Source organism: Myxine glutinosa, unplaced genomic scaffold (genome assembly GCF_964187855.1).
Source record: "Myxine glutinosa unplaced genomic scaffold, kmMyxGlut1.1 SCAFFOLD_2166, whole genome shotgun sequence".
NCBI lineage: Eukaryota > Metazoa > Chordata > Myxini > Myxiniformes > Myxinidae > Myxine > Myxine glutinosa.
The window spans coordinates 20,424-48,367 of NW_027618261.1; the positions used below are offsets into that span (position 1 = coordinate 20,424).

General features: G+C 45.0%; 1 protein-coding gene across 1 annotated transcript in view; it reads left to right on the plus strand.

The window, feature by feature from the left end:
• LOC137427156 (arginine--tRNA ligase, cytoplasmic) overlaps positions 1 to 27,944 on the plus strand; it is a 72,638-nt gene that overhangs the window by 15,780 nt on the left and 28,914 nt on the right. Inside the window, 4 exon segments of the mRNA XM_078769351.1 lie at positions 21,892 to 22,026; positions 22,861 to 23,070; positions 23,270 to 23,378; positions 23,777 to 23,877. Coding sequence (XP_078625477.1) covers positions 21,922 to 22,026; positions 22,861 to 23,070; positions 23,270 to 23,378; positions 23,777 to 23,877 — 525 coding nt within the window. The 5' untranslated portion in view covers positions 21,892 to 21,921.

Here is a 27,944-nt window from a genome sequence, read left to right on the forward strand (position 1 = left end):
TCTCGCACCTTTCACCCTTATGTCGCAGACAACCAAGTGGTGCTGTGAAACACCTTTGTGTCCACCTTTGTGTCCCGGAGGTGCCCCCTATCTCACCGACGCACCATCAGGTAGTCAACGGTTGTCGTCGACCCACCTGACGTGTATGTAACAAGCTTATTGTCCTCTTTCTGGAACTGAGTATTACAAATCAACAAATCAGCTCCATCAGCAAACTCCAAAATCCTTTCACCTTCTCCATTTCTCACACCATATCCGTAACCCCCATGAACTCCCTCAAAACCATCCATACTCCTTCCCACATGTCCATTTAGGTCTCCTCCCACCACAACAACTTCCTCATCTTTCACGTTTTCCATCAGCTTCTCTATCGCACACCAGAACTTGTCCTTCTCTTCATCGCTTCGACCAACCTGCGGAGCATATCCCGAGATGACGTTCACCAAGAGCTTTCCAATCATCATTTTCACCATCATCAACCTATCACTCACTCTAGTCACACTCACCACACTGTCTACAAACTCCTCAGAAAACAGGACACCAACACCATTCACGCCCTCCGGGCACCCTTGCCACACAAACTTGTATTTCTGTCCCTGCCTACCCTTCACCATTCTCACACCACTTCCCTTCCATCTCGTCTCTTGCACACAACATATGTCCACTCTTCTTCTGACCAATACTTCCACCACTTCACCTGATCTCCCTGTCATTGTCCCCACATTCCATGTCCCAAACCTCAGAAACCGATCTCCACTTCGGGCTGCACCCTGCCCATATGTACTTGTGATTGTCATGGTTCTGTTTTTATGGCCGGATGCCCTTCCTGACGCCAACCCTCTTAGTCGTCTCTTACGACACGCAGGGATACGGTGTACCTATTCTGACCAGGGTACACACTGAGAAACGTTTAAAACATGTAAATTCTGGTGGGGGGGGGGGGCGGGGGCATCAGCATCACGGCTGCGGTTTAAACATATTCCAACAATATCCAAACAGAACGATGAAAAAACAATCCGGGAAAAGTCTCCAAGCGAGAACGTGGATTTGAGAAAGAAGGAGCAGAGGCGGAAGAAAACGAGATACAGGGGGCGGGGCACAAGCCGAGACGAGGAGGAGAGCGAACAAGCACGTGTCCGGGAGGAGAGAAAGAATCAATATAGAATTCTTTGTCTCAGGAGGTGAGGTGAGGGGGAGAAAACAAAATAAAAGAAACAAGCAATACAGCGAAGGAAATAACCCAAACCGACAAAACACCGACGGGGGGAGGGAAGCCCCAAGTCACCAGGCCGCGCACGAGGTACGACTCAGAAAACGATTAACTACACACAAGTTTGCACGAACCACAAACCAGCACCAACTAGAAACACACAATAACACGTACACAGCAAAATAACCAGTGGAAATTTGACAAAGACAAGAATGGGAAAACACTCAAACTTCGATGCCGTGGAGAGCTCGAAGCACGCCTCACTCCTCACTGCTACAATCAATTGGAGGAAAAGCTTTGGGCTTCTAATTGGACAAATGCAGGTAAAGGAGTTACCAGCAGTTTTTCAGAAATTGACCTGGAGTCGCAATGAGCTCAAATATTTGGGGGTGCACTTGTCCACTTCCCATGGGTACTCACCACTCATTAACTGGAACACTTTAGAGGACAAGATCGAAGCAAAGTTGAGAGACTGGAGTGGACTACTAAAAGTCCTGTCTCTGAGGGGAAAAACACTCCTTATTAAACAGTTTATAATTCTGAAGTTAGTATTCAGGCTCTCTTGCATAAGCACTCCAGAGGAGTTTCTGGTTAAGATGCAGAGGAAGCGTTGTCACATCTTCGCGGATCTTCGTGGATCTTCGATCTTCGAGGATCTTCGCGCACGCTCGAAGCTAAGTCATTGTCACATTTGTATTCTTGTCTAAACTGTTTATCTTACGTGTGTGTACCTTTTAAGTGTCCCTCGGAAGTTTTATCGGGGTTAATCTTTCATACCTGTAAAAAATAGTCGAGTATCTCGTGCCGCGCGCGGCCACGCGGCCTAGTTGTTGAAGCTTTCCGACCTGGAGGCTTGGTTTCTCTCCGGGCATCCAAAGTGGTTATTTTTTCATTCGTGTGTTTGTCAAATTTCAACTCGTTACTTTATCGTCCATGCTTTATTGTTTGTTTATAGTTAGTTTTGGTTTGAATTTCCTGTAACTCGTAATTAATTAATCCTGTTCTGCGCCTCGTGTACGGCCTTGTACCCCTGTCGGTGTTTGTTAACTTAAGTCCCCTACATCGTGTTTTGCTTGGCTCTCAGTTTTTCCCTTCTACACCGAACGTAATACTCTCTGTCTAACGTTTTAAATCCCCACCCCACCCCCCCCACCCCCCAAAAAAAAAAAAATTTTTTTTTTTCCTTTCTTCACGTGTGCCGTTGTCTCATCCTGTACTTTCTGTCCAGGTGTATCGCGGTGCTTTTCGCCCCGCCCCCATTATCTCCTTGCCATCCACCTTTTGCCCTGTTCACGTGACTCGTGGTGGTCCCTCTCGGCCCTCCCCCCGTTGGTATTTTGTGCATATAAGATTGTTCAAGGTTCTGTTTAAATATTATTTTAAATATGTTTAACCTTTCCCCTTCAGTGGTTTATTCAGTGGTATATTACAACACGCTGTTTTTCTTCCTATTTAAAAGGCTTTTCTCAATTTCCTCTCCAACTCATTCCACGTCAAAAAAAAAAGAAATTCAATATCTTATACGTCTCCCTCACTACATGGTCTAAATTCACATTCATTCCATCCGTCCTCCATCGTTCTGAATCTGATTGCTAACTTGAAAATCACAACAAACCCAATTTGTTATCAATGTTCGTCTTTCATTAATCATCCACTTTCTAAACTCCCCTCTTGCCCCTCCCCTCCAAATCCCCCCCCCTTGCACCTACACTCCTAAACTCCCCCCTTTCCCCTCCACTCTTAAACTCCCCCCTTGCCCCTCCACTCCTGAACTCCCCCCCTGCCCTTCCCCTCCTAAAGTCCCCCCTTGCCCCTCCCCTCCAAATCCCCCCCCTTGCCCCTCCACTCCTGAACTCCCCCCTTGCCCTTCCCCTCATAAACTCCTCCCTTGCCCCTCCCCTCCAAATCCCCCCCTTGCCCCATCACTCCTAAACTCCCCCCTTGCCCCTCCACTACTAGACTCCCCCCTTGCCCCTCCCCTCCTAAACTCCCCCCTTGCCCCTCCCCTCCTAAACTCCCGCCTCACTCCTCCCCTTCAAAACTCCCCCCCAACTCCTCCCATTCAAATCTCCCCCCTTACCATTCCTCTCAAATTCTCCCTCCTCCCCCCTCCTCAAAGTTGCCTCCTCCCCACCTCGTCTCCCTTCTATCTCATGCCTCCACCCCCCCCCCCCCAACCTTCCACTGTCCCATGCCCCCCCTCAAACAACCCCTCACTCTGCCTCATCCCTTCACCACCAAACCTTTCATCCTCCTCATCCTTCCCTTTCTTGGAACTCTTCTGTAATCTCTGACACACTATCAACTGCTCTCCCTACCTCCCCCTCGCATCCTTCATCTTACCCTACTCCTCCCCTCCCCTGTCCTGTACCCGATGCTCCCCCTCTCTCTTCTTTAACGGTATGGACCTCAAACATCCGGGGCCTTCGCTCAAACCTGACTGATCTCTCCATACAGGTTGCTTCTGACAATCCAGACTTGATCTGCTTAACAGAGACTTTCCTCCTTCAAGATGTCTCTGATTCCTCAATATCTCTTCCTGGTTACTCCCTCTTCCGGTATGATAGACCTGAGCCTCGTCCTGGTGGTGGGGTGGCTATCTTTATCAAAAACTCTCTTCCTCATTCTCCTTGCACTGCCCTCTCTCCTCCTCACCCCCAGGAGTACCTCTGGCTACGGCTTCCTCTCCGCTCCCACCTTTTGTTCATATGTGTTCTGTACCGTCCCCCAAACAGTGATGACTCAATTTACATTTCACTCTCTGACAACATGGACCAACTTCTATCCACTCATCCCAACTCTCTCTTCCTCATATGTGGTGACTTCAACTGTCGTCATGCCACCTGGTTGGGTGTGGGTTCCTCTCTCACCAGTCATGGCACCTCAGCAAAGGACTTCTGTGACTCACTCGGATTGACACAATCTGTCAATTTCCCGACCCGGATCTCAGCCAATGGAGTTTCTTCTCTTCTAGATTTGGTTATGACAAACTTCCCTGCTAATGTCTGCTGCTCTTCTTCTGCTCCAATCGGTTCTTCTGATCATGTGCTTGTCAAAGTGGACATCTCTCTGGCCATTCTCAGAGAGCCTCCTCAGCGTCGAAGAGTCTGGCATTTCACTCAGGCCGACTGGGACGGGCTTCAAGCAGCCATAAATCGTCTGGATTGGTCTCCCATCTCCACTGCCTCTGACATCAATTCTTCCTGGGAATTCTTCCAAAGCAAACTGATCTCTCTCATGCACAGATTAATCCCATCTCGTCTTCAGTTGTCTTACCCTTCCTCCCGTCCATGGTACACCGAATCTTGTTGTGAGGCAGTTGCCCTGAAACAACTTGCCTTTGCCTCTTGGAAGGCTAATCCAACTGAAGGCAATCTCAGTTCCTTCCACCAAGCTCGGAACAAGTGTGTGTCTACCCTCAGGAGTGCCAGGAAGCACTATCTCTCCTCACTCAAGAACGAACTCTCAAACCTGTCTCCTTCCTCCAAATCCTGGTGGCGTCTGGTCAAATCCGTTTCTGGTGTTTGTTCCCCCTCCATCCCCTCCCTTACCTCAAATGGCCACACAGTTGACATCGCACGTGACAAAGCCGAATGCCTCAACTCTGTGTTTGCCTCAAAATCTTTAGTCCCAAACCCATCTCTCTCTGTTCCCACCTTTCCCAGTCGAACCCAACTGCTCCTGGACTCTGTGTCCTTCTCTCTTGACAAGGTGGAGGAGTTTTTGTCTAACCTCGACTCTGATTCTGCAACTGGACCAGACGGCATCAGCCCACGGGTCCTAAAATCCTGCTCTGCCGCTCTATCTCACCCTCTCTCTGTTCTTTTCACCCTATCTTTTGCTCAAGGTCATCTGCCAGCATCCTGGAAATCAGCAAACATTACCGCTTTACACAAAAAAGGTGCAAAAACAGATCCTTTTAACTACAGACCAATCAGCCTGCTCCCAATTATCAGCAAAGTCATGGAATCCATCATTGCTTCGGATATGAAATCTTTCCTCTTCTCCAATGGCTTGATCTCTGATCATCAATTTGGATTCAGACCAGGTCACTCTACTCTGGACATGCTGCTTCTCCTGTCTCAACAATGGATGGAGGTCCTCAATGCCAAACAGGAAATCAGAGCTGTCTCCCTCGACATATCACGTGCCTTCGATACGGTCTGGCACCCAGCTCTGCTCACCAAACTCTACTCCTATGGTATCCATGGAAATCTCCATGCATGGCTTGCGGACTTCCTCTCTGGTCGTAGTCAACGTGTGGCCCTGAATGGATTTCTCTCATCTCCCCTTCCTGTTCAGGCTGGAGTTCCCCAAGGCAGTGTGCTGGGCCCTGTGCTTTTTCTGGTCTTTATCAATGATCTCTCCGACTCTCTGGAAAATCCTCTCTATCTCTTTGCTGATGACTCCACTCTCTGCCGCTCCATTCCTCTTCCCTCAGATCGGCAGTCTGCAGCCTCCTCACTCTCTGAAGACCTGGACAAAATCACAGACTGGTCAAACAAGTGGAACATGTCTTTCAATCCTGACAAATCTCACACTCTTACTATGTCTCTCCGAAAAGATCGACTGGACAACCCTCCCATCTACTTTCTCAACAATCCTCTCCAAGAAGTTCTGTCGCTCAAGCTTTTGGGTCTCACTATCTGCCATGATCTTTCTTGGGAAAACCACATTTCCAAGCTGGCCTGCAAAGCCAGTCGCCGACTGGGCATCCTCCGTCGTGCAAAGTCCTTCCTAGGCACACCTGAGCTCCTCACCACATACAAGGCTTTCATCCGCAGCTCAATGGAATACTGTTCTCCCCTATGGGCTGGTGCTCCTGCCTCACACCTAGCTCGGCTTCACGCTGTTGAAACCAAAGCTTTCAGAATCATTGGAATCTCCCGCGATGAAGCTATCTCTGAGGGCCTTTCACTCACTCACCGCAGGCAGGTAGGTGGTCTTTCTGTCTTCTACTGACTCCTCTCCGGCCTTGCTCCCCCAGCTCTCTCTGTGCTCTGTCCCCCAAATATTCCTACAGGTCGCACAAGATCTGCCAGCAATCCTCTGATGGTTAAACTGCCAAAATCTCGGCTCTCTGCTCACCTTCACTCCTTCATTCCTCTTTTCTCCCGCCTCTGGAACAAACTCCCACACTCCCTTCAATCCCACTCCTCCCTCCAGGTCTTTAAAACAGCTGTTCACCACCATCTCTTATCTTCCCCCATCCAAAACCTTGATCTTTTCTACCCCCACTAATTCACCCCAGATCCACCTTGTTTGTAATTCCAACTTCTTTCCTGGTAGTCCTGGCAGTGTCCATATGTTTTATGCCTCTCCCACCCGCTTTCCTATGCCTCCCCCCCAAAGCCCTCTACCTCCCACAGTTCTCTCGATGTCTCCATGTCTCTCGGTTCCTGCTCTCAAATGTTGTGTTTGTGTCCTTCCCCCTCTCTCCCCATCTTGTCTACCGCTCCCGATGCTTTTTGTTTTATGTGTCGGTTTGTCGGTTATGTGTCGGTTTGTCGGTTTGTCTTTCTGTGTGATAAATGTTCGCTCCTTCACGAGCCTCGATCTTGTATACAAAAAAAAAAAGAAAAAAAAGAAAAAAGAAAAAAAAAAAGAAGCTATTGGACTACTTTTGGAATGGTAAACACTGGGTTTCCCTGGGAATTCTGAGCTTGCCTTTTGCAGAAGGTGGACAGTCTTTTCCCTGCCCTCGAAGCCACTACCACGCATCCAGGCTGAAGACCATACAACGTTACCTACATGTGAACCCTGCACCGCAATGGTGCTCACTGGCATCATACTTCTTCAGCAAAGTGCTCAATCTTGGGTACAAAAGGAATCTTTTCATCATTACATCTCGGAGCCTGTCTAGTGCTACATTGCCTCTTTTTTTATCAAGAAATGCTGAAGGCTTGGAATGTAGTCGACGTACGAAGAACAGTTCCTTATCCAGGCAAGGACCTGTTAGAAGAACCGCTCATTCTCAACCCTCTTCTACAGGGCCCAACTCTGGCTTCCTTTTCAGTAAGAAGGAACCTCTTAGCTGGTAGCATATCCACAGTGGGAGACCTTTTGAACGATGGTAAGAGAAGGCTGATTTTACCCAAGGAACTTGCAGCGAAAATGGGCCTAAGGGCAATCAGGATCCCCTCCAGGATACTTGAAGAGGTCAAAAGCTCTTTGCCTCCCGATTGTCTGGAATATCTGGAGAATCCCAAAGAGTGTGATGGATCTGGACAGATGTCCATCGGTAACTCCATGGATTTTAAAATCAGACCACGATGTTGCGAGCTCTCAGCCAATACCTGCAAACAATATGAGTAAGACCCCTGGCACAGTGGAAATGTCGTTCTGTGGGCTATCAAGGAAAAATATATACCTGCTAGTGATCCACTCACTCCATTATATAGCTCTTGCAACCCGACTAGATACTCCCTGGCGTGAGATTCTTCCACTTCCTTCGACTGTTCATCCACGTTGGGATTCACTCTATCTCTACCCAACGCCAAGAATGATGGCAGACTTAAGTTGGAGGTTGCTACATGGTGCACTGAGCTCTGGTTCTATGATGCGCCATTTCACTAACTCTCCAGAGGAATGCTGCTTTTGTGGTTAAAGGGAAACTATATTTCACATATACCTTCAATGCCACCGTCTTGAACCAGTGTTCTTACTGATGAAAAATCTTCTCCTGTGCTTCTGGCTTCACTTCTCTCCAACACTTTTTTATCATTGGGCACCCGGTAAAGAAACTAAGCAAGTCACGAGATCTCCTTGTTAACTTTATTTTAGCCTGTGGGAAAATGGCAATATATAAAACCAGGAAGGCAAAAATTGAGAGAAATATGGTGGAACACAGTGCTGTAGGTCTGATGGGCTTAATACGCTCACGCATTATTTCGGAGTACAAGGCGGCAGAATATAGCAACACTGTTCAAAAGTTTAAGGAAACCTGGACTATAAATGATGCACTTTGTCGGGTCTACCCACAAGATACTTTGCTCTTATTTGTATAAATGTGTTATTTGGCGTTCTTTTTTTGGTGTTCTTTGGCGTTCTTTTACCTTCCCCTTATCTGTCTTGGTAGTGCTTTCTCTTCAAAATGCTCTACCTTGTCTACTGTAGTTCAAACCATGGACTTGCAGAGATGAGGAATTGAGTGACATTAAACTGGGAACATATAATAATAATAATAATAATAATAATAATAATACATTTATTTTATATAGCGCTTTTCAAGAAGCCCAAAGACGCTTTGACAGAGTACAAAAAACAAGTGCAAAAAGACAAAAATAAATAGGTAAATAATCAAAGCAAAAGGAAGGAGAAGGAGAAGAGATAGTCAGGGGTTAAATGCTGTGGGTTAAATGTTAAATGCAGTGTTGAATAGGTGGGTCTTGAGTGATGTTTTGAATGTGGTGAGTGAGGAGGAGTCTCTGATGGTGTGAGGTAGTGAGTTCCAGAGGGTGGGAGCAGCGATGGAGAAGGCCCTGTCCCCCCAGGATCTGAATTTGGTCTGGATGGGGGGGGACAGGAGGTTGGCGCCCGCAGAGCGGAGGTTGCGGGTGGGAGTGTGTCTGGAGAGGAGGTCAGTCAGGTAGGATGGGGCCAGGTTATGGAGGGCTTTGTAGGTCAAGAGGAGGATTTTGTACTGGATTCTCTGGGGGATGGGGAGCCAGTGAAGCTTATAAAGGACGGGGGTGATGTGGTCACGGGTCTGGGAATGGGTGAGTAAACGGGCAGCGGAGTTCTGAATGTATTGGAGTTTATTGATGATTATTGAGGGTGAACCATAGAGGAGGCTGTTGCAGTAGTCCAGACGGGAGGTGATGAAGGCGTGGATGAGGGTTTCTGCAGCCGTGGAGGAGAGGGATGGACGGACATGGGCGATGTTTTTCAGGTGAAAGAAGGCTGTCTTTGTGATTTGTTTCGTGTATTTGTCGAAGGAGAGGGTTTGATCAAAGATGATGCCAAGATTCCGGATGTGAGGGGAGGTGGATACTGGGAAACCGTCAATGTTGAGGGCGAAGTTATGGGTGGATTTGGTGAGCGTTTTTGGGCCAATGATGATTATTTCAGATTTATCATAGTTAAGTTTGAGGAAGTTGATTTGAAGCCAGGATTTTATTTCAGTGATGCAGTTTGTCAGGATAGAGTGGGTGGCGGTGGAGATTGACTTGGTGGAGATGAAAAGCTGGATGTCATCGGCGAAGCAGTGGAATTGGAGACCATGACGGCGGATTAAGTGACCAAGGGGGGACAGGTACAGGATGAAGAGGAGGGGGCCGAGAACTGAACCTTGGGGGACACCTTGGGGGAGGGGAGCAGTGGGGGATTTGCAGTTATTGATCGAGATGAACTGGCGTCTGTCAGAGAGGTAAGATTTGATCCAAGAGAGGGCAGTGCCGGTAATGTTAAAGGTGGTTTCAAGTCGGGTGAGGAGGATGGTGTGATTGATGGTGTCAAAGGCGGCGCTGAGGTCGAGGAGGATGAGAATGTTGAGGTTGCCGGCATCAGAGGAGAGGAGAAGGTCGTTGGTGATTTTGAGGAGAGCAGTTTCAGTACTGTGGTTGGAGTGGAATCCGGATTGGAATGTTTCATACAGGTTATTGGCAAAGAGGTGATGTTTGAGTTGAGTGGCTACAGCACGTTCCAAAACTTTTGACAGAAAGGGTAGGTTGGAGATGGGTCTGAAGTTATTTAGGGTGTCAGGGTTGAGTCCAGGTTTTTTCAGAATGGGGGTAACAGCAGCAATTTTGAAGGATGGTGGGATGATGCCTGTAGACAGGGAGGAGTTTATTGTTGCAGTGATAAGTGGAGAGAGAGCAGGAAGGGAGGCCTTGACAAAGCTGGAGGGGATGGGGTCCAGAGTGCAGGTGGCAGTTTTCATTCCTATGAGGAGTTCAGAGAGGTCAGTAGGGGAGACTGGGGAGAACTGAGACAAGGGGTTGGCAGGATAAGGGGGGGGCAGGTGGTTTGAGGGGGAGCAGGTGCGGTGGTGGTTACGCTGTTGTATATGTTGTCAATTTTGCTTTGGAAGAATGAAAGGAAGGAGATGCAGTTGTCTACTGTGAATGACTGGGTGGTGGTGTCCAGGGGGCTGAGGAGTTTTAGTCAGGTTCACTATGTTAACAAATATAATTTCGTTCAAAATTTTGGTAGATTAGCAAAACTATACATTTTTGGAATATTCAGAGCATGAGGAATCCAAAAATTAATGTTTACATTTGCGTAGACACCTTTGCGAAAATGACACTCAGGACAGTGATGAAGATAGTCAGGTTCACTATGTTAACAAATATAATTTCTTTCAAAATTTTGGGATTAGCAAACCTGTACATTTTTGGAATCTTCAGAGCATGGAGAATCTGAAAATCAATGTTGGCATTTGCACAGACACCTGCATGGCCGCCATTTTGGATTTTGAAAATGGCCACCATAAAATACATATTTTGCACGATCTCGGCTTCTAGTCAACCTAGAGACTTAATTAAATATGCTAATCCTATATTTTCTGGGTCAAGGAATCCAATGAAGGCCTCAAAATAGTTCTCAGGATTATAGAAAAGCAACAAACAAAGGTAATTGAAAACCATTGTCTTTATATTTGTAATATAACTGTATTACATAATACATGATATTGCAAGTCCGTTGAAGTTATAGGTTGTTATAGGAAGTTATAGGTAGTATCAGATTGAACTATAAGTCCTATACACAGGATCTACGAGGTCTATACCGTTCAGGAATATGCTTTTACAGATCTTCATCACTGTCCTGAGTGTCATTTTCGCAAAGGTGTCTACGCAAATGTAAACATTAATTTTTGGATTCCTCATGCTCTGCATATTCCAAAAATGTATAGTTTTGCTAATCTACCAAAATTTTGAACGAAAAAACATAGTGAACCTGACTATTTGTTTATTGTAGAGAAGAGTGCTTTTGGGTTTCCGGAGCCAGAGTGGATAATTTGAGAGTAGGAGGCGGAGCGGGCACGGGAGAGGGCATCTTTGTAGTGCTGCAGGTGGTCCTTGTAGGCTTGGGAGTGAATTGTGAGACCTGTTTTATTGCGGAGTCTTTCAAGTTGGCGAGCACGAGTTTTCATCAGGCGGAGTTCAGGGGTAAACCAGGGAGCAGAATGGGTGAAAGAAACTGTTTTGGTTTTTACAGGAGCAAGCTGGTCGAGGCAGAAGGAGAGAGTGTGGTTGTAGTAGTCAGTGAGGTCAGAAGGGGTGTGGAGGTCAACGAAGGGAGAAGTGGACATTTTTTCAGAGAGGGTGGATGAGAATGAGGTAGGTGAAAGAGAGTTTAGCTTACGGAAGTTGATAATGCGATAATGCCTTGGTGCTGGGGTGGGGATGTTGATGGTCATAGTGATGGCTAAGTGGTCAGAGAGGGTGAGGTCGGAGCTAGAGAGATGGTGCAAAATTAGTCCAGTAGAGCAGACAAGGTCGAGAATGTGACCATGGTTATGGGTAGGAAAGTTGACATGTTGAGTGAGGTTAAAGCAGGTGAGTAAATCAGTGAGGTCAGTGGTTATTGTGGAGTCAGTGGAGTCCATGTGGATATTGAAATCACCGAGGAGGAGGATTGAGGGGGAGAAGGAACACAGCTGGGTCAGAAAGTAGGAGAAGTCAGACAGGAATGATGGGTGTGGTTTGGGAGGGCGGTAGACGACTGCCATGACTGACTGTGTGTGACCAGAGAGTTTAAAAGCCAGGTGTTCAAATGATGGAGCAGATGAGATGGAGATGAGGCTGGTCTTGATGTCCTGTCGGTGAATTACGGCAATTCCACCACCTCAGCCCTCTGAGCGTGGTTTATTGATGTATGAATATCCATTGGGTGTAGTGAGGTTGAGTGAGAAGTAGTCCAGAGGTTGTTGCCAGGTTTCAGTGAGACAAAGTCCAGTTTATTGTCCAGAATGCAGTCGTTCAGGATGTGGCTTTTGTTGTTGAGGGACCGGGTATTGAACAGAGTGAACTTGATGTTGCTTTGTACGGTGGGGATGAACTTGGGTGATTTTGCCAGGGTTTGCAGATAGGAGGCGCGATCGTGTGCGTTGCTGTGATGACGTAGTCGATGAGTGGGAGTGCGCTGAGCTGACCAGAGGTGCCACAATGCACAGAAACAATCAGAAACCATTCTTTTGAATTTCATGAAATTCACCATGAAACCATTGACAGAAACATATCTTGAGATATGTTTGCCTGAGCTCTGAACGCAAATCTCTATAGCCTTTCCAACAAAACCACCACCACCACCGCCACTACTACTACTACTACTACTACTACTACTACTACTACTACTACTACTACTACAACAACACTCAGCTACGGGGGCATAGCAAAAAATACAGAAAGAGAAGGAAGGGAGGGCATAAGAGGGGAGGAATGGCTAGGAAGTGTAAAAGGAGGTGTCGGGAACGTGGGGGGGGGGGGGGGTGCGGGGGGTGTGGGGGAATGGAGTTTAGGACAAGACATGAGTCAAGCAAACGGAAGGGCATAAAAAATATTGAACATCAGGGTGGTATAGATAACATAGTAACTTGATAACGAAGGGTGGTTGACTCTTGAGAGGACCTTAACCTTTACACACTTTAAATGGAGTTGCAAACCAAATAAATCCTGACAGAATTTCGAACTGGATGAAACCATTCTTTGACAGAATTTCGAACTGGATGAAACCATTCTTTGACAGAATTTCGAACTGGATGAAACCATTCTTTGACAGAACTTCGAACTGGATGAAACCATCATTCTTTGACAGAATCTCGAACTGGATGAAACCATTCTTTGACAGAACTTCGAACTGGATGAAACCATCATTCTTTGACAGAATCTTGAACTGGATGAAACCATTCTTTGACAGAATCTCGAACTGGATGAAACCATTCTTTGACAGAACTTCGAACTGGATGAAACCATCATTCTTTGACAGAATTTCGAACTGGATGAAACCATCATTCTTTGACAGAATCTCGAACTGGATGAAACCATCATTCTTTGACAGAATCTCGAACTGGATGAAACCATTCTTTGACAGAACTTCGAACTGGATGAAACCATCATTCTTTGACAGAATTTCGAACTGGATGAAACCATTCTTTGACAGAATCTCGAACTGGATGAAACCATTCTTTGACAGAACTTCGAACTGGATGAAACCATCATTCTTTGACAGAATCTCGAACTGGATGAAACCATCATTCTTTGACAGAATCTCGAACTGGATGAAACCATTCTTTGACAGAACTTCGAACTGGATGAAACCATCATTCTTTGACAGAATTTCGAACTGGATGAAACCATCATTCTTTGACAGAATCTCGAACTGGATGAAACCATTCTTTGACAGAACTTCGAACTGGATGAAACCATCATTCTTTGACAGAATTTCGAACTGGATGAAACCATCATTCTTTGACAGAATCTCGAACTGGATGAAACCATTCTTTGACAGAACTTCGAACTGGATGAAACCATCATTCTTTGACAGAATCTTGAACTGGATGAAACCATTCTTTGACAGAATCTCGAACTGGATGAAACCATTCTTTGACAGAACTTCGAACTGGATGAAACCATCATTCTTTGACAGAATTTCGAACTGGATGAAACCATCATTCTTTGACAGAATCTCGAACTGGATGAAACCATCATTCTTTGACAGAATCTCGAACTGGATGAAACCATCATTCTTTGACAGAACTTCGAACTGGATGAAACCATCATTCTTTGACAGAATTTTGAACTGGATGAAACCATCATTCTTTGACAGAATTTCGAACTGGATGAAACCATCATTCTTTGACAGAATCTCGAACTGGATGAAACCATCATTCTTTGACAGAATCTCGAACTGGATGAAACCATCATTCTTTGACAGAACTTCGAACTGGATGAAACCATCATTCTTTGACAGAATTTCGAACTGGATGAAACCATCATTCTTTGACAGAATCTCGAACTGGATGAAACCATCATTCTTTGACAGAACTTCGAACTGGATGAAACCACCATTCTTTGACAGAATCTTGAACTGGATGAAACCATTCTTTGACAGAATTTTGAACTGGATGAAACCATCATTCTTTGACAGAATTTCGAACTGGATGAAACCATCATTCTTTGACAGAATCTCGAACTGGATGAAACCATCATTCTTTGACAGAACTTCGAACTGGATGAAACCATCATTCTTTGACAGAATTTCGAACTGGATGAAACCATCATTCTTTGACAGAATCTCGAACTGGATGAAACCATCATTCTTTGACAGAATCTCGAACTGGATGAAACCATTCTTTGACAGAACTTCGAACTGGATGAAACCATCATTCTTTGACAGAATTCCGAACTGGATGAAACCATCATTCTTTGACAGAATCTCGAACTGGATGAAACCATCATTCTTTGACAGAATTTCGAACTGGATGAAACCATTCCTTGACAGAACTTCAAACTGGATGAAACCATCATTCTTTGACAGAATCTCGAACTGGATGAAACCATCATTCTTTGACAGAATCTCGAACTGGATGAAACCATCATTCTTTGACAGAATCTCGAACTGGATGAAACCATTCTTTGACAGAACTTCGAACTGGATGAAACCATCATTCTTTGACAGAATCTCGAACTGGATGAAACCATTCTTTGACAGAATTTCGAACCCGATGAAACCATTCTTTGACAGAATCTCGAACTGGATGAAACCATCATTCTTTGACAGAATCTCGAACTGGATGAAACCATTCTTTGACAGAATCTCGAACTGGATGAAACCATTCTTTGACAGAATTTCGAACTGGATGAAACCATTCTTTGACAGAACTTCGAACTGGATGAAACCATCATTCTTTGACAGAATCTCGAACTGGATGAAACCATTCTTTGACAGAATTTCGAACCCGATGAAACCATTCTTTGACAGAATCTCGAACTGGATGAAACCATCATTCTTTGACAGAATCTCGAACTGGATGAAACCATTCTTTGACAGAATCTCGAACTGGATGAAACCATTCTTTGACAGAATTTCGAACTGGATGAAACCATTCTTTGACAGAATCTCGAACTGGATGAAACCATTCTTTGACAGAATCTCGAACTGGATGAAACCATTCTTTGACAGAACTTCGAACTGGATGAAACCATCATTCTTTGACAGAATCTCGAACTGGATGAAACCATTCTTTGACAGAATTTCGAACCCGATGAAACCATTCTTTGACAGAATCTCGAACTGGATGAAACCATCATTCTTTGACAGAATCTCGAACTGGATGAAACCATTCTTTGACAGAATCTCGAACTGGATGAAACCATTCTTTGACAGAATTTCGAACTGGATGAAACCATTTTTTGACAGAATTTTTGAAACCATTATTTACAGTTGAAAACCAGTACATGGCTTTTGGTGTTTCCATTGTCAAAAAACAGCAAACCGAGCTGGAAATAAAAAACCTTGAGCAATCAATACTTTCCAGCTGAATAAAAGGCCGCTTTTTTTTTTTTAAAATCACACCGATTAGGCTAGAAATCGTGATTGCCCTGCTGATCAGCTTATGCATCTTCCCAGATAATCACGATTCGTCTGTCATTTGTCAACTCAACAGTGCTCCCTTAACATATCGCTGACACGATCGTCGGTGTCATCCGGCATCAGTTTTCGTCGAGTCACTTCGCCGTGCTGAAATATATCACGCAGTGCCTGCGCCGTGTTGAAAAATCTGACTACAACGTGGACAGTTCGTTGTTGTGCAGTCGCCAAAGAGGAATGTTGAGCCTGCATTAACTGGTAAAACTGAAGCGCCATCTATGAAGCGATTATTGCCGTCGTCGTTAGTATTATACATTAGTCATTATGTTAGAGGGTGCACCAGGACTGCAGGCAAGGAATTTCTTCATTTCCCTCTCACAGCTGTTTGTCTGTCCAAATCATGCCGCGTCCCACACGTCAGAAGAAACATCTGAGACTTTGTAATTTTCTGGCTAGTAAACGTTCTGCCAAGCACGTGGATCGACTGAACAAAATTCTGATCGGCTGATTAACCAAAATGTAGGAACTGAGCTTGAGGTGATTGAAGCTGCATCTGATCACAATATAAGATCCGAATGTGAGGTGATCGGTAGCGTGTTGGACCAAAACGTCGGATCCCAATGCCAGGTGAGAGCAGGGGCGCCGTGAGAGGGTGGGATGGGGTGGTGGGGGGGGGGGGGGGGCGGAGCACCCCATGACCCGGACCGAATAGGGGCCTGTAATTATTCCTTCAATTTTTTTTGGTTTCATATAATGATTGTGACGAGCAAACACCATGGGCAGCTTTATTTTGTCTCCCTCCAAGCCACTTGGGTTGATTCACTGGCATACCATTGCCATGGGCAGTAATACCCTCCCTCGTAAAATAAACTACCGTGGGAACAATCTACATCCGCATATACGAATGAGTGAATAACACCTCAATTTCCCTTAAACATGCTATGTCTTTCTGACGACAAAAATACGGAAACCTCTGTATGGCACTTACGCGGAGATGAACGGATTCGTTTCTTAACCCATTTCATATGGATGAGGTGTGGCCAATATTCATGTGTCATGTGTTCATTTACATCATTACTTCAATTATCATTACTAGGGCATGCCCGTACTATATATATATCTAAAATTATATCCCCCCCCCCTCTATTTACATGAAATGGTTTGCTCCAAAGCGAACGGCTTGCGAGTACGGTGACAATCCCCCCCCCCCCCCTCTATTTACATGAAATGGTTTGGTCCAAAGCGAACGGCTTGCGAGTACGGTGACAATCCCCCCCCCTCTATTTACATGAAATGGTTTGGTCCAAAGCGAACGGCTTGCGAGTACGGTGACAATCCCCCCCCTCTATTTACATGAAATGGTTTGGTCCAAAGCGAACGGCTTGCGGAGTTTGGTAAATAAATCGCCATAGCGTGCACAAACGCGCAGGAAAGCGAAAGAATCGCAAATTAGTTTTAATTAGTTTTAAAACATAGTTTAACGCCAACATAGTTTGCCAACGTGAAATAAATGAATACGCTCTCAAATGTGCCGTCCGAGGCAGAGTCTGTTCGGCACGTTCGGCACACGTGATAGCTCGCTGCTCTCTGATTGGTTGAATCGTTTTTTGGACATAGCTCGGTAACTACTTGTCCGATTAATATGAAACCTTGAAAAGGCACATCCTCGGGTCCCCAGCAATATACCTGGCAAGTTTAAAGTATATCGGACCCGTGGTTGTCGAGAAACAGCGGTCACAGACATACAGACATACATACATACATACATACACACAGAGATTACTGGAATTATAGATAGATGTGAATTGTTCCCACGGTAGTTTACTTTCGAGGGACTGGGAGGGTCGTACTGTTTAAAAATATATATATATATTTTTTGAAGGGGGACTGGGCGAAGAGGGCCTGACACCTAGTATTACCCTGGGGTCCATTCTGGCGCTCGGCCGCCCTGAGCGAGAGGTACTATGTTGGACAAGAAAGTGGGACACAAATGTGAGAAGATACTATGCTGGAGCAGAACGTTAGCACAAAATGTGAGATGATTGGTGCTGCAAGTTCAGAACCGCAGATTATGTATGTCCCACCTAACTTACAATGGCAAAGCATGATGTGCCTTGATGGCTTGATGCCTTGATGGCTCCAAACTCCTGTGCGAGAAGTTAAATATGACCATTCAGATTGTCTAATAGGTGTTCACGCATCGCATTGGTGCTGACTGAAATTGTTTTTTCTGTGCCCTGTCATATGTTATTACTGGCTCTAAACACCACCGTTAAATCATTTGAGAGGCTGTTGTGTATCATGCTTGAACATAGCGACACTGCAAGTCCATATTTGGATGAAAGGATCACTGTTGATCAACACGCTAAAAAATTGGAGGTAATTATTGCAGATTCACTATTGCAAACCACCATAAATGTGTACCATATGAGCGGACGAGATCCCAAATCGCATCAATCTGTTTGGAAATGGCATAATTATAGCACTGGTATGCTGTTGTGGTTCAGTAGCAATCCACAAACGTGTGATTTAAATCCACAATGCTGGAGGTGTCCATTATGATGTGGTTACTCGTGATGAGACACGCAGGTGTCTTGATGATGTATTGATTTTTTTTTTTTTTGGGGGGAGGGGGGGGATACATAGTCGAGACTCGTGGAAGAGCTAGTACTAGTACACTGAATAGATCAGGAAACAACACGACAAAATGAGTTCAAAGAGGGGCAAAACACCAACAGCAGAGTTGAAGGCCAAGATAGAGGCAGACTTGGACAAACAATGGTTGTGGTGCAGGAGAGGATGCATATGGTGGACAATATGGATACAGAAGGAGACTTTCAGGAAGGAAAACTGGAAATTTTGAAGGAGGAGGCACTGCGGGTGGGGGAGGGATAACGAGGGTAGAAAATATCATGGTTTTGGATTGGGGATGATCTGAGATGGTGAACAGCTGTCTTTAAGACCTGGAGGGAGGAATGGGATTGGAGAGAATGTCGAAATTGGTTCCACATGTAGGAGAAAAGAGGAACGAATGAATGGAGGTGAGCAGTGATTCTGTATTTAGGTAGTTGAACCAGGAGGGGGTTAATGGTGGGACTGTGTGTGCCTTGCAGAAAACGGAGGGGAGGGGGAAAAAGTATGGAAAGAGCAGAGGGTGCAAGACCAGATAGGAGGCGGGAGAAGAAAGAGACCACTGACCTGTCTGTGATGGCAAAGTGATAGGCCGATAGACTCATCTTCATCGTGGAAGATTCCAATAATCTTAAAAAGCCTTTGTTTCCATGGTGTCAAGCTGAGCAAGATGTGAGGCAGGGCAGCTAATTCAGAGGAGAGAGCAGTACTCCATGAAGCTGCAGACGAAGGCCTTGTACGTGGATTGGAGTTCAGGTGTGCCAAGGAAGGATTTTGTACGACGGAGGATGCCCAGTCGACGGCTGGCTTTGGAGGCCAACTTTGAAATGTGATTTGCCCAAGAAAAATCATGGCTGATAGTAAGTCATGTGGAACAGTCTAAAGTTCCTTGACTACTATATTCCCATTCAAAGCAAAGTTGAAAGTACCTTATGTACAAAATACAACATGCGAAAGTAAGCTGCAAGTTCAAAATAAGCTCCAGGAAACCGCGAAACGGAAACAAACAAGTCTGTGAGAATCGTGGAAATATGCCAAAGGCCACACCATGAAGATGCGTCGTGAGACATTAAGTCGCCAAGGGAAAAAAGATGAAAGCCTTAGGTTAACATAAACAGTGTGGAAGAGTAAATACTCTGCAGTAGAATAAGCACAAGCATGCAGAGAATAGGTTGTATAAGTGCTAAACAAGATGGAGTTCACTGTGGGAGAAAATCCACAAAGAGAAGTATCCCCAATGTATTTCCACGTGAATAATAGTGTTACGTGTTCCTCTACGATCTCCTGGTCTCGGTACACCTCCGAGCCCCGAGAGGAGCCACGGCAGAAAAATATGTTACTCTGTGTTAGAAATCAATAGTGAAACCACACCAATGATTATAAATGAACAAATAATATATTGAAAATCACACAGGAATAACGGTACAACAAATGGCAATTAAGAGTGCACTCCATACCATCAATAAAGTCAGATAACTCACAGCGCTCCCAGCGAGTGAAAGGACACTCCTCAATGTCTCTATAACTTTTCCCAAGGCGAATGTGATTCGCTCCAGCGGTCGCTATAACGATATCCAGTCGAAGCCCGAATCTCGCTCTCCAGTCGATATTCGAATCGCGTACAGTTGACAATGGTGATCGCCCCGCCGAAACTGTACAACGGCGCCCTTCAGAGGGGCACCTTCACCGCTCACTCAGCGAACCGCAATGTAATTGGAGACGAAGCGGTCGCACACACACATCCCCGACAAACGGTAGGATGTTGGGGTGAAGATTACGCGAGGCAAAACCTTTGTAGGTGTCCGAAGCGCGGTGTTCAAAATGGCCGACGGCTCTTACTTGAGCCGATGCGACTCGGCGAGGATTCGTCGAAATCTCAGCGCCCAAATCTGACTACGCAGATTTTCCACTCCAGCGATAATTCCTATCGCCGGATGTCCCTTCAAGGAACTCAAAATTCCCTCGCGACTTTCGGTAGACCAGCCTCGCTATGGAGCCTTGACGTCACACGTCTTCTCCAACTTTGCTCGCGCTGCCTCTTCCTCTTCACCTCCTCGTCTTCCGGTTCGGTTTCCTGTATCATTTTAAGTTAACCTTTTTAACTTAAGATAGCTGTTCCTGAATAATAATCCTTTTGAGAATAATAATAGTACATAATATCAGAAATATGTCAAGTGGGTGAAAACCACAACAGCGGAAGTGACGAATCCGTAACAATAGCCAGCAAGTGGTAAACAAGGAGTCCACTGGAAGTTCGAGAAAGAAACCAGTAAGGAACCGGGTGAACAAAGATCAGTCGAGAAATGTCCAAAACTCCCTTTTTCAACGAAATTGCCACCAGGTTTACAGAAAAGTACTTGAAATTGATTGGTTGTTCCTTCCTGCAAAAGCACGCCAGGCGATAAGAACAAATGCTATTAATCACTTGCTATCTGAGCTTACGGAAAGTCAGCCACTCGTGTTGCATGTTGAGCGAACATTGGAATGTATAACAACGCTGTTCAGTTGTTTGTGATTTCTGTAGTATCCAAAAGTGTGTTGACATCGGAGAGGACATGTAGATCTGTTTTGACGAGAAAGTTTGTGAGCTGGTACGATAAAAATTAATTCAGATTGAGCAGCTTGCTCGTGGTGAAAAATTGTGCGTACAATTATGAATGCTTAAACATAGAAGCCTCCGCAGATCATAAACATAGAAGACCCAATATCAACACTTTCGACCCCTTTAGATCCTTACACCCTCTAGACCTCTTAGACCCTTTATAACCTTTTAGACCCTTTTAGAGTGTAAAAGGGTTTTAGAGTCCTTTCACTGGGGACAAAAACGAATGGAATGTTTATCATCAATTCATGACCTGCTCATCCTACATAGTTTTCACTGTGCAAATATAATTGTATGATCAGGCCTTTCAGCCCCCACAGCCCTGCGAGTTCCTATGAAATCAAACTGAAACTCAACTTTATGACCTATTGCACCCGACCACGACTGCTCGCCACCAGGAGACAAGTGTCTGTCCAATTTGGGATGATTCATTATGAATTACGATCGTTGTCTGTACATATGTGCTTTTGTTCTTTACACCACACAAATGTAATTGTTGAAATCGACTTGGTCTTTACTCATCCTGCTCGCTCACGGCGGTGCCATCTGGTGGCTTGGGGTGGAATCTGTTTGATTAAAAAGATTGGCGTGGTTGTGAAACGCTAAGAGTTCAGTAAGATGGGACACTGGTTGCTCGGCCAAACTACAAGATCTGTCCCCTGTTCACCACGGCAATTACTCACCCAGCATAGGGATTCCAATCAGTACAGTAACACGACGTTGGGTGCGGGGACCCGACCGGGAATCTTTGCGGTGGGGGAAGGATGTGGTCGCTATGTGATTTGCCGGGTTCGGACCGGGCAACCGGACGGACCATTGCACGCACCGTAACAATATTATGATTTTACTGTGTGTCAGAAGAATTGTGACTGAGTCTGCATTGTAAATAGGATGCTCTTTCCATGGCCAACTGCAGGAAGAAGAAGCTCTTATTCTGCAGCGAGAAATGGTTGTGCTGCGTGATAGTGCGGTTAGTGGATTAAGCAAGGCAGCTGACGGACTCGCTGAAGAAAATACCAAGCTTAAGTACCGCTTGCGGCATCTCAAGCGGGTTGGTGAATATCTGTACATCTGAACTAGAAATGTGAATTTGTGTTTATTACTTGGCAAAATAATTTTGTAAAGTATGTTGCTCTGTCGTGTCTGTTTGTGTGTCGCACAATTTTTGTCCACTGTTTTGAAGCAATCGTTCTGAATTTTTTTTGTGAATGTTTGTGAATGTGAATGAATGTTTTTGTGAATGTGAATGAATGTTTTTGTGATTTTTTGGGGGGTTTTTTTGCGAATGTATGTGACTATCTCAAAACATTATGGGCAAATTCGTATGAAATTTGGTGGGCAGGTTGTGTGCTTGACAAGGATGAATGGATTAGATTTTGGTGAAGATCTGGATACTGGAATTCTAAAGTGATTCTTCACCATTAAGTGATGGGGCCAAAAACGATATATGGCATAATATTTGAAAAAGGTTTGGATGAGTTGTGACAAAACTAGGTGGACGAGTTGGTTAGGTGACAATAACAAGCCGACTAGATTTTGGTTCATGTCTGGATCCAGATCCGGTTTATCAGTTAGAAACTAAATGTAAACTTTTCAGCCTGGCGGAGGTATGCACTCTACCGAGTGTAGTTCTTGTCTTTCACTTGTCTTGTCTTTCAATCTTTGCGGGTTTTAAAAATTTTTTATTTTAGAAGGGTCTGACTTGCCTCTAACTGCCACTGACCTCTGAAGGTGCTTTTGTGTAGGTAGTTCATGATGAACAGATCCAAAATTGAATCCTGTGTACTTTGTTTGCTTCACGATGTATTGATCCAGATCCGGTTTATCAGTCACAATTTCAGCAGGTTATTGTGACAAGGCATTATTTCCATCTTTTTGTCCACAGTGCCTGCAACAGGAAGAAGAGAAAGGAATGAATATAGGCAAGGCGATGAAATCTGGGATGGTGAACATAAACAGGAGATTGCATGACATATTTAACCAAGCAACAGCCCAGGCCTTTCCTGACCTCGTTGACCCTCCAGTAGTCGTGGCACCTTCACAGCAGGCCCGCTTTGGAGATTATCAGCACAACAGTTCCATGGCAATTGCACAGGTTCGGTGAAACGTTTTTTTTTTTTTCCATCAATTTGCAATGAAATCTGATCTTTTCTTTTAGGGGGGGAGGGGGAATCTATTTATTATATTATTATTTTTATTATATTTTTATGAACCATCTATTTATTATATTAATAAGAATTTTTTTTTGTTACATCTGCTTTATCAATATTTATACTTTTATTTTGACATTGCAGCAACTCAAAGCTGGAGGGAAGCCAATGTCTCCTCGAGATGTTGCACAGGCCATTTCTTCTCGTATTCTGAGTAATGACATCATTGATAAGACAGAGATCGCAGGACCAGGTACCTGTTCTTCATAACTACTTTTCTAAATGACCATCATTCTACACAGAAAAGCAGTATCCCCCCCCTCATTTTGCTGATGTACTATCATTGCCCTCTCTCTTCCTTTTTCCCCTTTTCTTTCGGCCTTTCTTGATTGGCTTATATTAAATTGGCCCACCATCGTCGTTAACATAAAGTTTGAGCATACTAAGTTTTTTGTTTTTTTCAAGTTTATCTTTTCTATTTACTCTTTCAATAAATTTGCTGTCTCCTCAGGTCACCATAAAGTGGAACTGGACTCAATATTTCTTGATTATCTATCATTTTGTACCAGGTTAAACTTGCAATGTTTGAAAATCCACTTTCTTTCCTCATATGCCAAATACTTTTTCTCACAGAAGGTTTTCTGTCCTTAGGCTTTATCAATGTGTTTCTCTGCAAGGACTTTGTCATTCGTCTGCTACGTAATCTGCTTTGTGATGGCGTCCTTCCTCCCAGCATTCCCAAGAAACTAAAGGTAAGCTACTTACTGAGAGTTTTGGAGACTGTTGGGAGATTGTTTTTGAATTTTCTCATTTGTATGATACACAGAACATATAAGCGTTAGTAGGATATCGTGGAGCAGAGGTGTGGAACCTTTTCTTGTCCGAGGGTTGTAACGGCTATTGTTAAACCTACTGTGGGCTGGATATATTATTAGTGGTGTTTGTAATTTAAACAGCACTTGCAGATATGTCATATAACTAATAATTCTGACTGTTGCAACTGCACATATAACTAGATACACTACATGGCCAAAAGTATGTGGATACTCGAACATCACACCCGTATGTGCTCGTCGAACATCTCATTCCAAAATCATGGGCATTAATATGGAGTTGGTCCCCCCTTTGCTGCTATGTCAGCCTCCACTCTTCTGGGAAGGCTTTCCACTGGATGTTGGAACATTGCTGCGGAGAGTTGCTTCCATTCAGCCACAAGAGAATTAGTGAGGTTGGGCACTGATGTGGGGCGATTAGGCCTGGCTCGCAGTCTGCATTCCAATTCATCCCAAAGGTGTTTGTTGGGGTAGAGGTCAGGGCTCTGTGCAGGCCAGTCAAGTTCTTCCACACCGATTACGACAAACCATTTCTGTATGGACTTCGCTTTGTGCATGGGGGTATTTTCATGCTGAAACAAGAAAGGGCCTTACCCAAACTGTTGCCACAAAGTTGGAAGCACACAACCGTCTGGAATATCATTGTATGCTGTAGCGTTAAGATTTCCCTTCACTGGAACTAAGGGGCCGAGCCTGAACCATGAAAAACAGCCCCAGACCATTATTACTCCTCCACCAAACTTTATAGTTGGCAATATGCATTCGGGCAGGTAGTGTTCTTCTGGCATCTGCCAAACCCAGATTCATCCGTCGGACTGCCAGATGGTGAAGCGTGATTCATCACTCCGGAGAACACGTTTCAACTGCTCCAGAGTCCAATGGCGGCGAGCTTTACAACACTCCAGCTGACGCTTGGCATTGTGCATGGTGATCTTAGGCTTGTGTGCGGCTGCTATGGAAACCCTTTTCATGAATCTCCCGACGAACAGTTGTTGTGCTGACGTTGCTTCCAGAGGCAGTTTGGAACTCGGTAGTGAGTGTTGCAACCGAGGACAGGTGATTTTTAAGTGCTTCAGCACTCGGCGGTCCCGTTCATTGAGCTTGTGTGGCCTTCCAATTCGCGGCTGAGCTGTTGTTGCTCCTAGATGTTTCCACTTCACAATAACAGCACTTGCAGTTGACCAGGGCAGCTCTAGCAGGGCAGAAATTTGACAAACTGACTTGTTGGAAAGGTGGCATCCTATGACGGTGCCACGTTGAAAGTCACTGAGCTCTTCAGTATGGCCCATTCTGCTGCCAAAGTTTGTCTATGGAGATTGCATCGCTGTGTGCTTGATTATGTATACCTGTCAGCAATGGGTGTGGCTGAAACAGTGAAATCCACTAATTAGGAGGGGTGTCCGCATACTTTTGGCCATATAGTGTATATGCGATCACAAAACGATCGCCAAGGGTTAACCTCCCCCGGCACCGCGATCCAATGATGGCCATATTTTTTTGGACCGCCATTTGGCCTTTACCCTCAACATTTAGGGATAACGTATAAATTAAGAAAATGTGTCCACATCTACAATCCATTCATAAAAGTCAACATTATGAAACTGGGAGGAAAATTATTCAAGGTATGATCTATTTATCTACCTAAGTCTGGTGTTGGCTTAGCGGTTAGGGTGCCGGCTTGGGATCCTGGGATCCTGGGTTCAAATCCCTGTCGATCGCTGAATTAACGCCAGGGGGGTTGACTCAGCCTGTCATCCTTCCGAGGTCGGCAAATTGAGTACCAGTTCAATGGTAAGTCCCTGTGTGTCACAAAAAGCCACCAACAGGGTTGGCGGCAGGAAGGGCTGATCCATAAAACATTGCTTCAAAAAGGGGACCACGGTGCCTGAAAAAGGCCAACCCCTGCTCTGTGGGGAAAAATGGCCTCTAAAGGTGGTTGTTTTTTTTTGTTGTTGATGTATTTATCTACCTATATATCTATCTATCTATCCTCTTCAGGTCAAGTGGCCCATAAGGCTGCTGTGCATACCTTCCGGTCTGCCCTGTTTCTGGCTATCGGCCTGGCTTCATTCCATGATCTCCATCCTGTCTCTTTTTTTCTTTTTCCACTGTTCTCCTCACATACCTGATGTCATCATCCTCCGATATTTGGACCGTCACCTCACCATAACCTCACCAGCATCAGCTGGTATTTGAGTTTCGTTTGCAGTTTCTGTAACAATAGTTTTGAACTGAGCGGGTTGTTGGCCCTCTGCTGCAGGTTTATTTCAAGGGTTTTCCTTCCCTTAGCCAGATTGATACATAATTTCCTCGTCTGTCTAACACCGCAAGGTGTTAGTTTCTGGAGTGCACCTACATGGAGGTGAGGTTGACTTAAGTGCGCTGCGGTTCACTTGGAGACTACTCCTTTTCAATTTTTCGCCCATGACTACTAGCCGGCCCTGACATCACTGGCTGTGATGCCAAGTGCATGAACACCTTCACACCCCCAAGTTATGATCAAAAAGGTGTTATTTGTTAATTAGCTCATAATCCCCAAAAAACAGGTCAAGGGCACTAATCGAATATCAGGTAAACAACTACAGTGCAGGTACACTATTATAATGCAAAAACATCTTGGAAGGCCAAGCCGTCTTTGAGATTCCGCATTGGCAAAATTGAGTGATTACAAATACAACGTGCTTTTATTTCAGACTGCCATTTGACCTTGACCTTTAACTTGGAGGGGTATGATCTAAATTAAGCGTAAATGTACCTTTCTTGAGGGTATCTAGAGAGGGCAATTTTGTTCCGATTGGACAAAAATTAGGTGATTATGGTAAAAAAAAAAAAGGCTTTTTTCCCCTCTATAATTAGGTCAAGGTCAAATTAATTTAACCCTGTGTACCTTTTATTCCCATTATTGATGCAAAATTTTATTCCGAACATCTTGGTCTGATCCGAGATACAGCTTGGACATTGGCAGTAAAAATGGAGAAAAACCTAAATGGTTTTGTGCTCATAGGGGTGTAAGACCTTGACCTTTAACCCTGAGGGGTATAAAAAAACCACCTTTTAGAGGCCATTTTCCCCGCAAGCGGGGGTTGGCCTTTTTCGGGAACTGTGGTTGTTGTTGTTTTTCGGTCCCCTTTTTGAAGCAATGTTTTACGGCCGGATGCCCTTCCTGACGCCAACCCTTTTTGCCGCCTTTAACGACAAGCAGGGAATTACCAATGAACTGGTACTCAAATTTGCCGACCTCGGAAGGATGACAGGCTGAGTCAACCCCCCTGGCGTTAATTCAGCGATTGACCGGGATTCGAACCCAGGATCCTAGGATCCTAAGCCGGCACCCTAGCCGCTAGCCCAACACCAGGTTCGCATAACGTTCATTGTGACGATGTTCTCATTGTGACAATGTTGTTTTCCCGGGTGCCGCACAAACGGCTGCACCGATCGAACTCTGTGACCTCGGACAAAGACCTTTTATAAGGACACGGGTTGAATCCCTGCTTTAGAGAATTCCAACCTCCTCGCTCCCCGCCATCATGGCAGTCTCTCCAACTTACAATCCCACGAGATATGCGGAAAGGATGACCCAAAACCAATATAAACATCATTAAACATCATCTATATTGTTACAGACGTGGCTTGGATGTTATTTACCGAGCGGTTTTATGGTATGACCACGTCTGCACAAGTTACCCGATTGTGCCCGAACGTTGACTAGTCGCGCGATGGTGGCTCAATAAGAAAAAGAAGACACCCGGCTGGATTACAATAACACAATACGACACCAATGTTTCAATTCTCAAGACCTCCGGAGGAGATTATATTCGTACGGAAAGGTCAGATTACAGGGGCTAGAGGTATAATCACAGAAAGACAGGCACTTAGACACACTCTTATATTAACCCCGGACAGACGACAGACAAACGGGACAACGGCTGACTCACACGGGGGTTGATGGCAGGAAAGCGGGTATCGATGGCTCCAGGTCCTCCTGG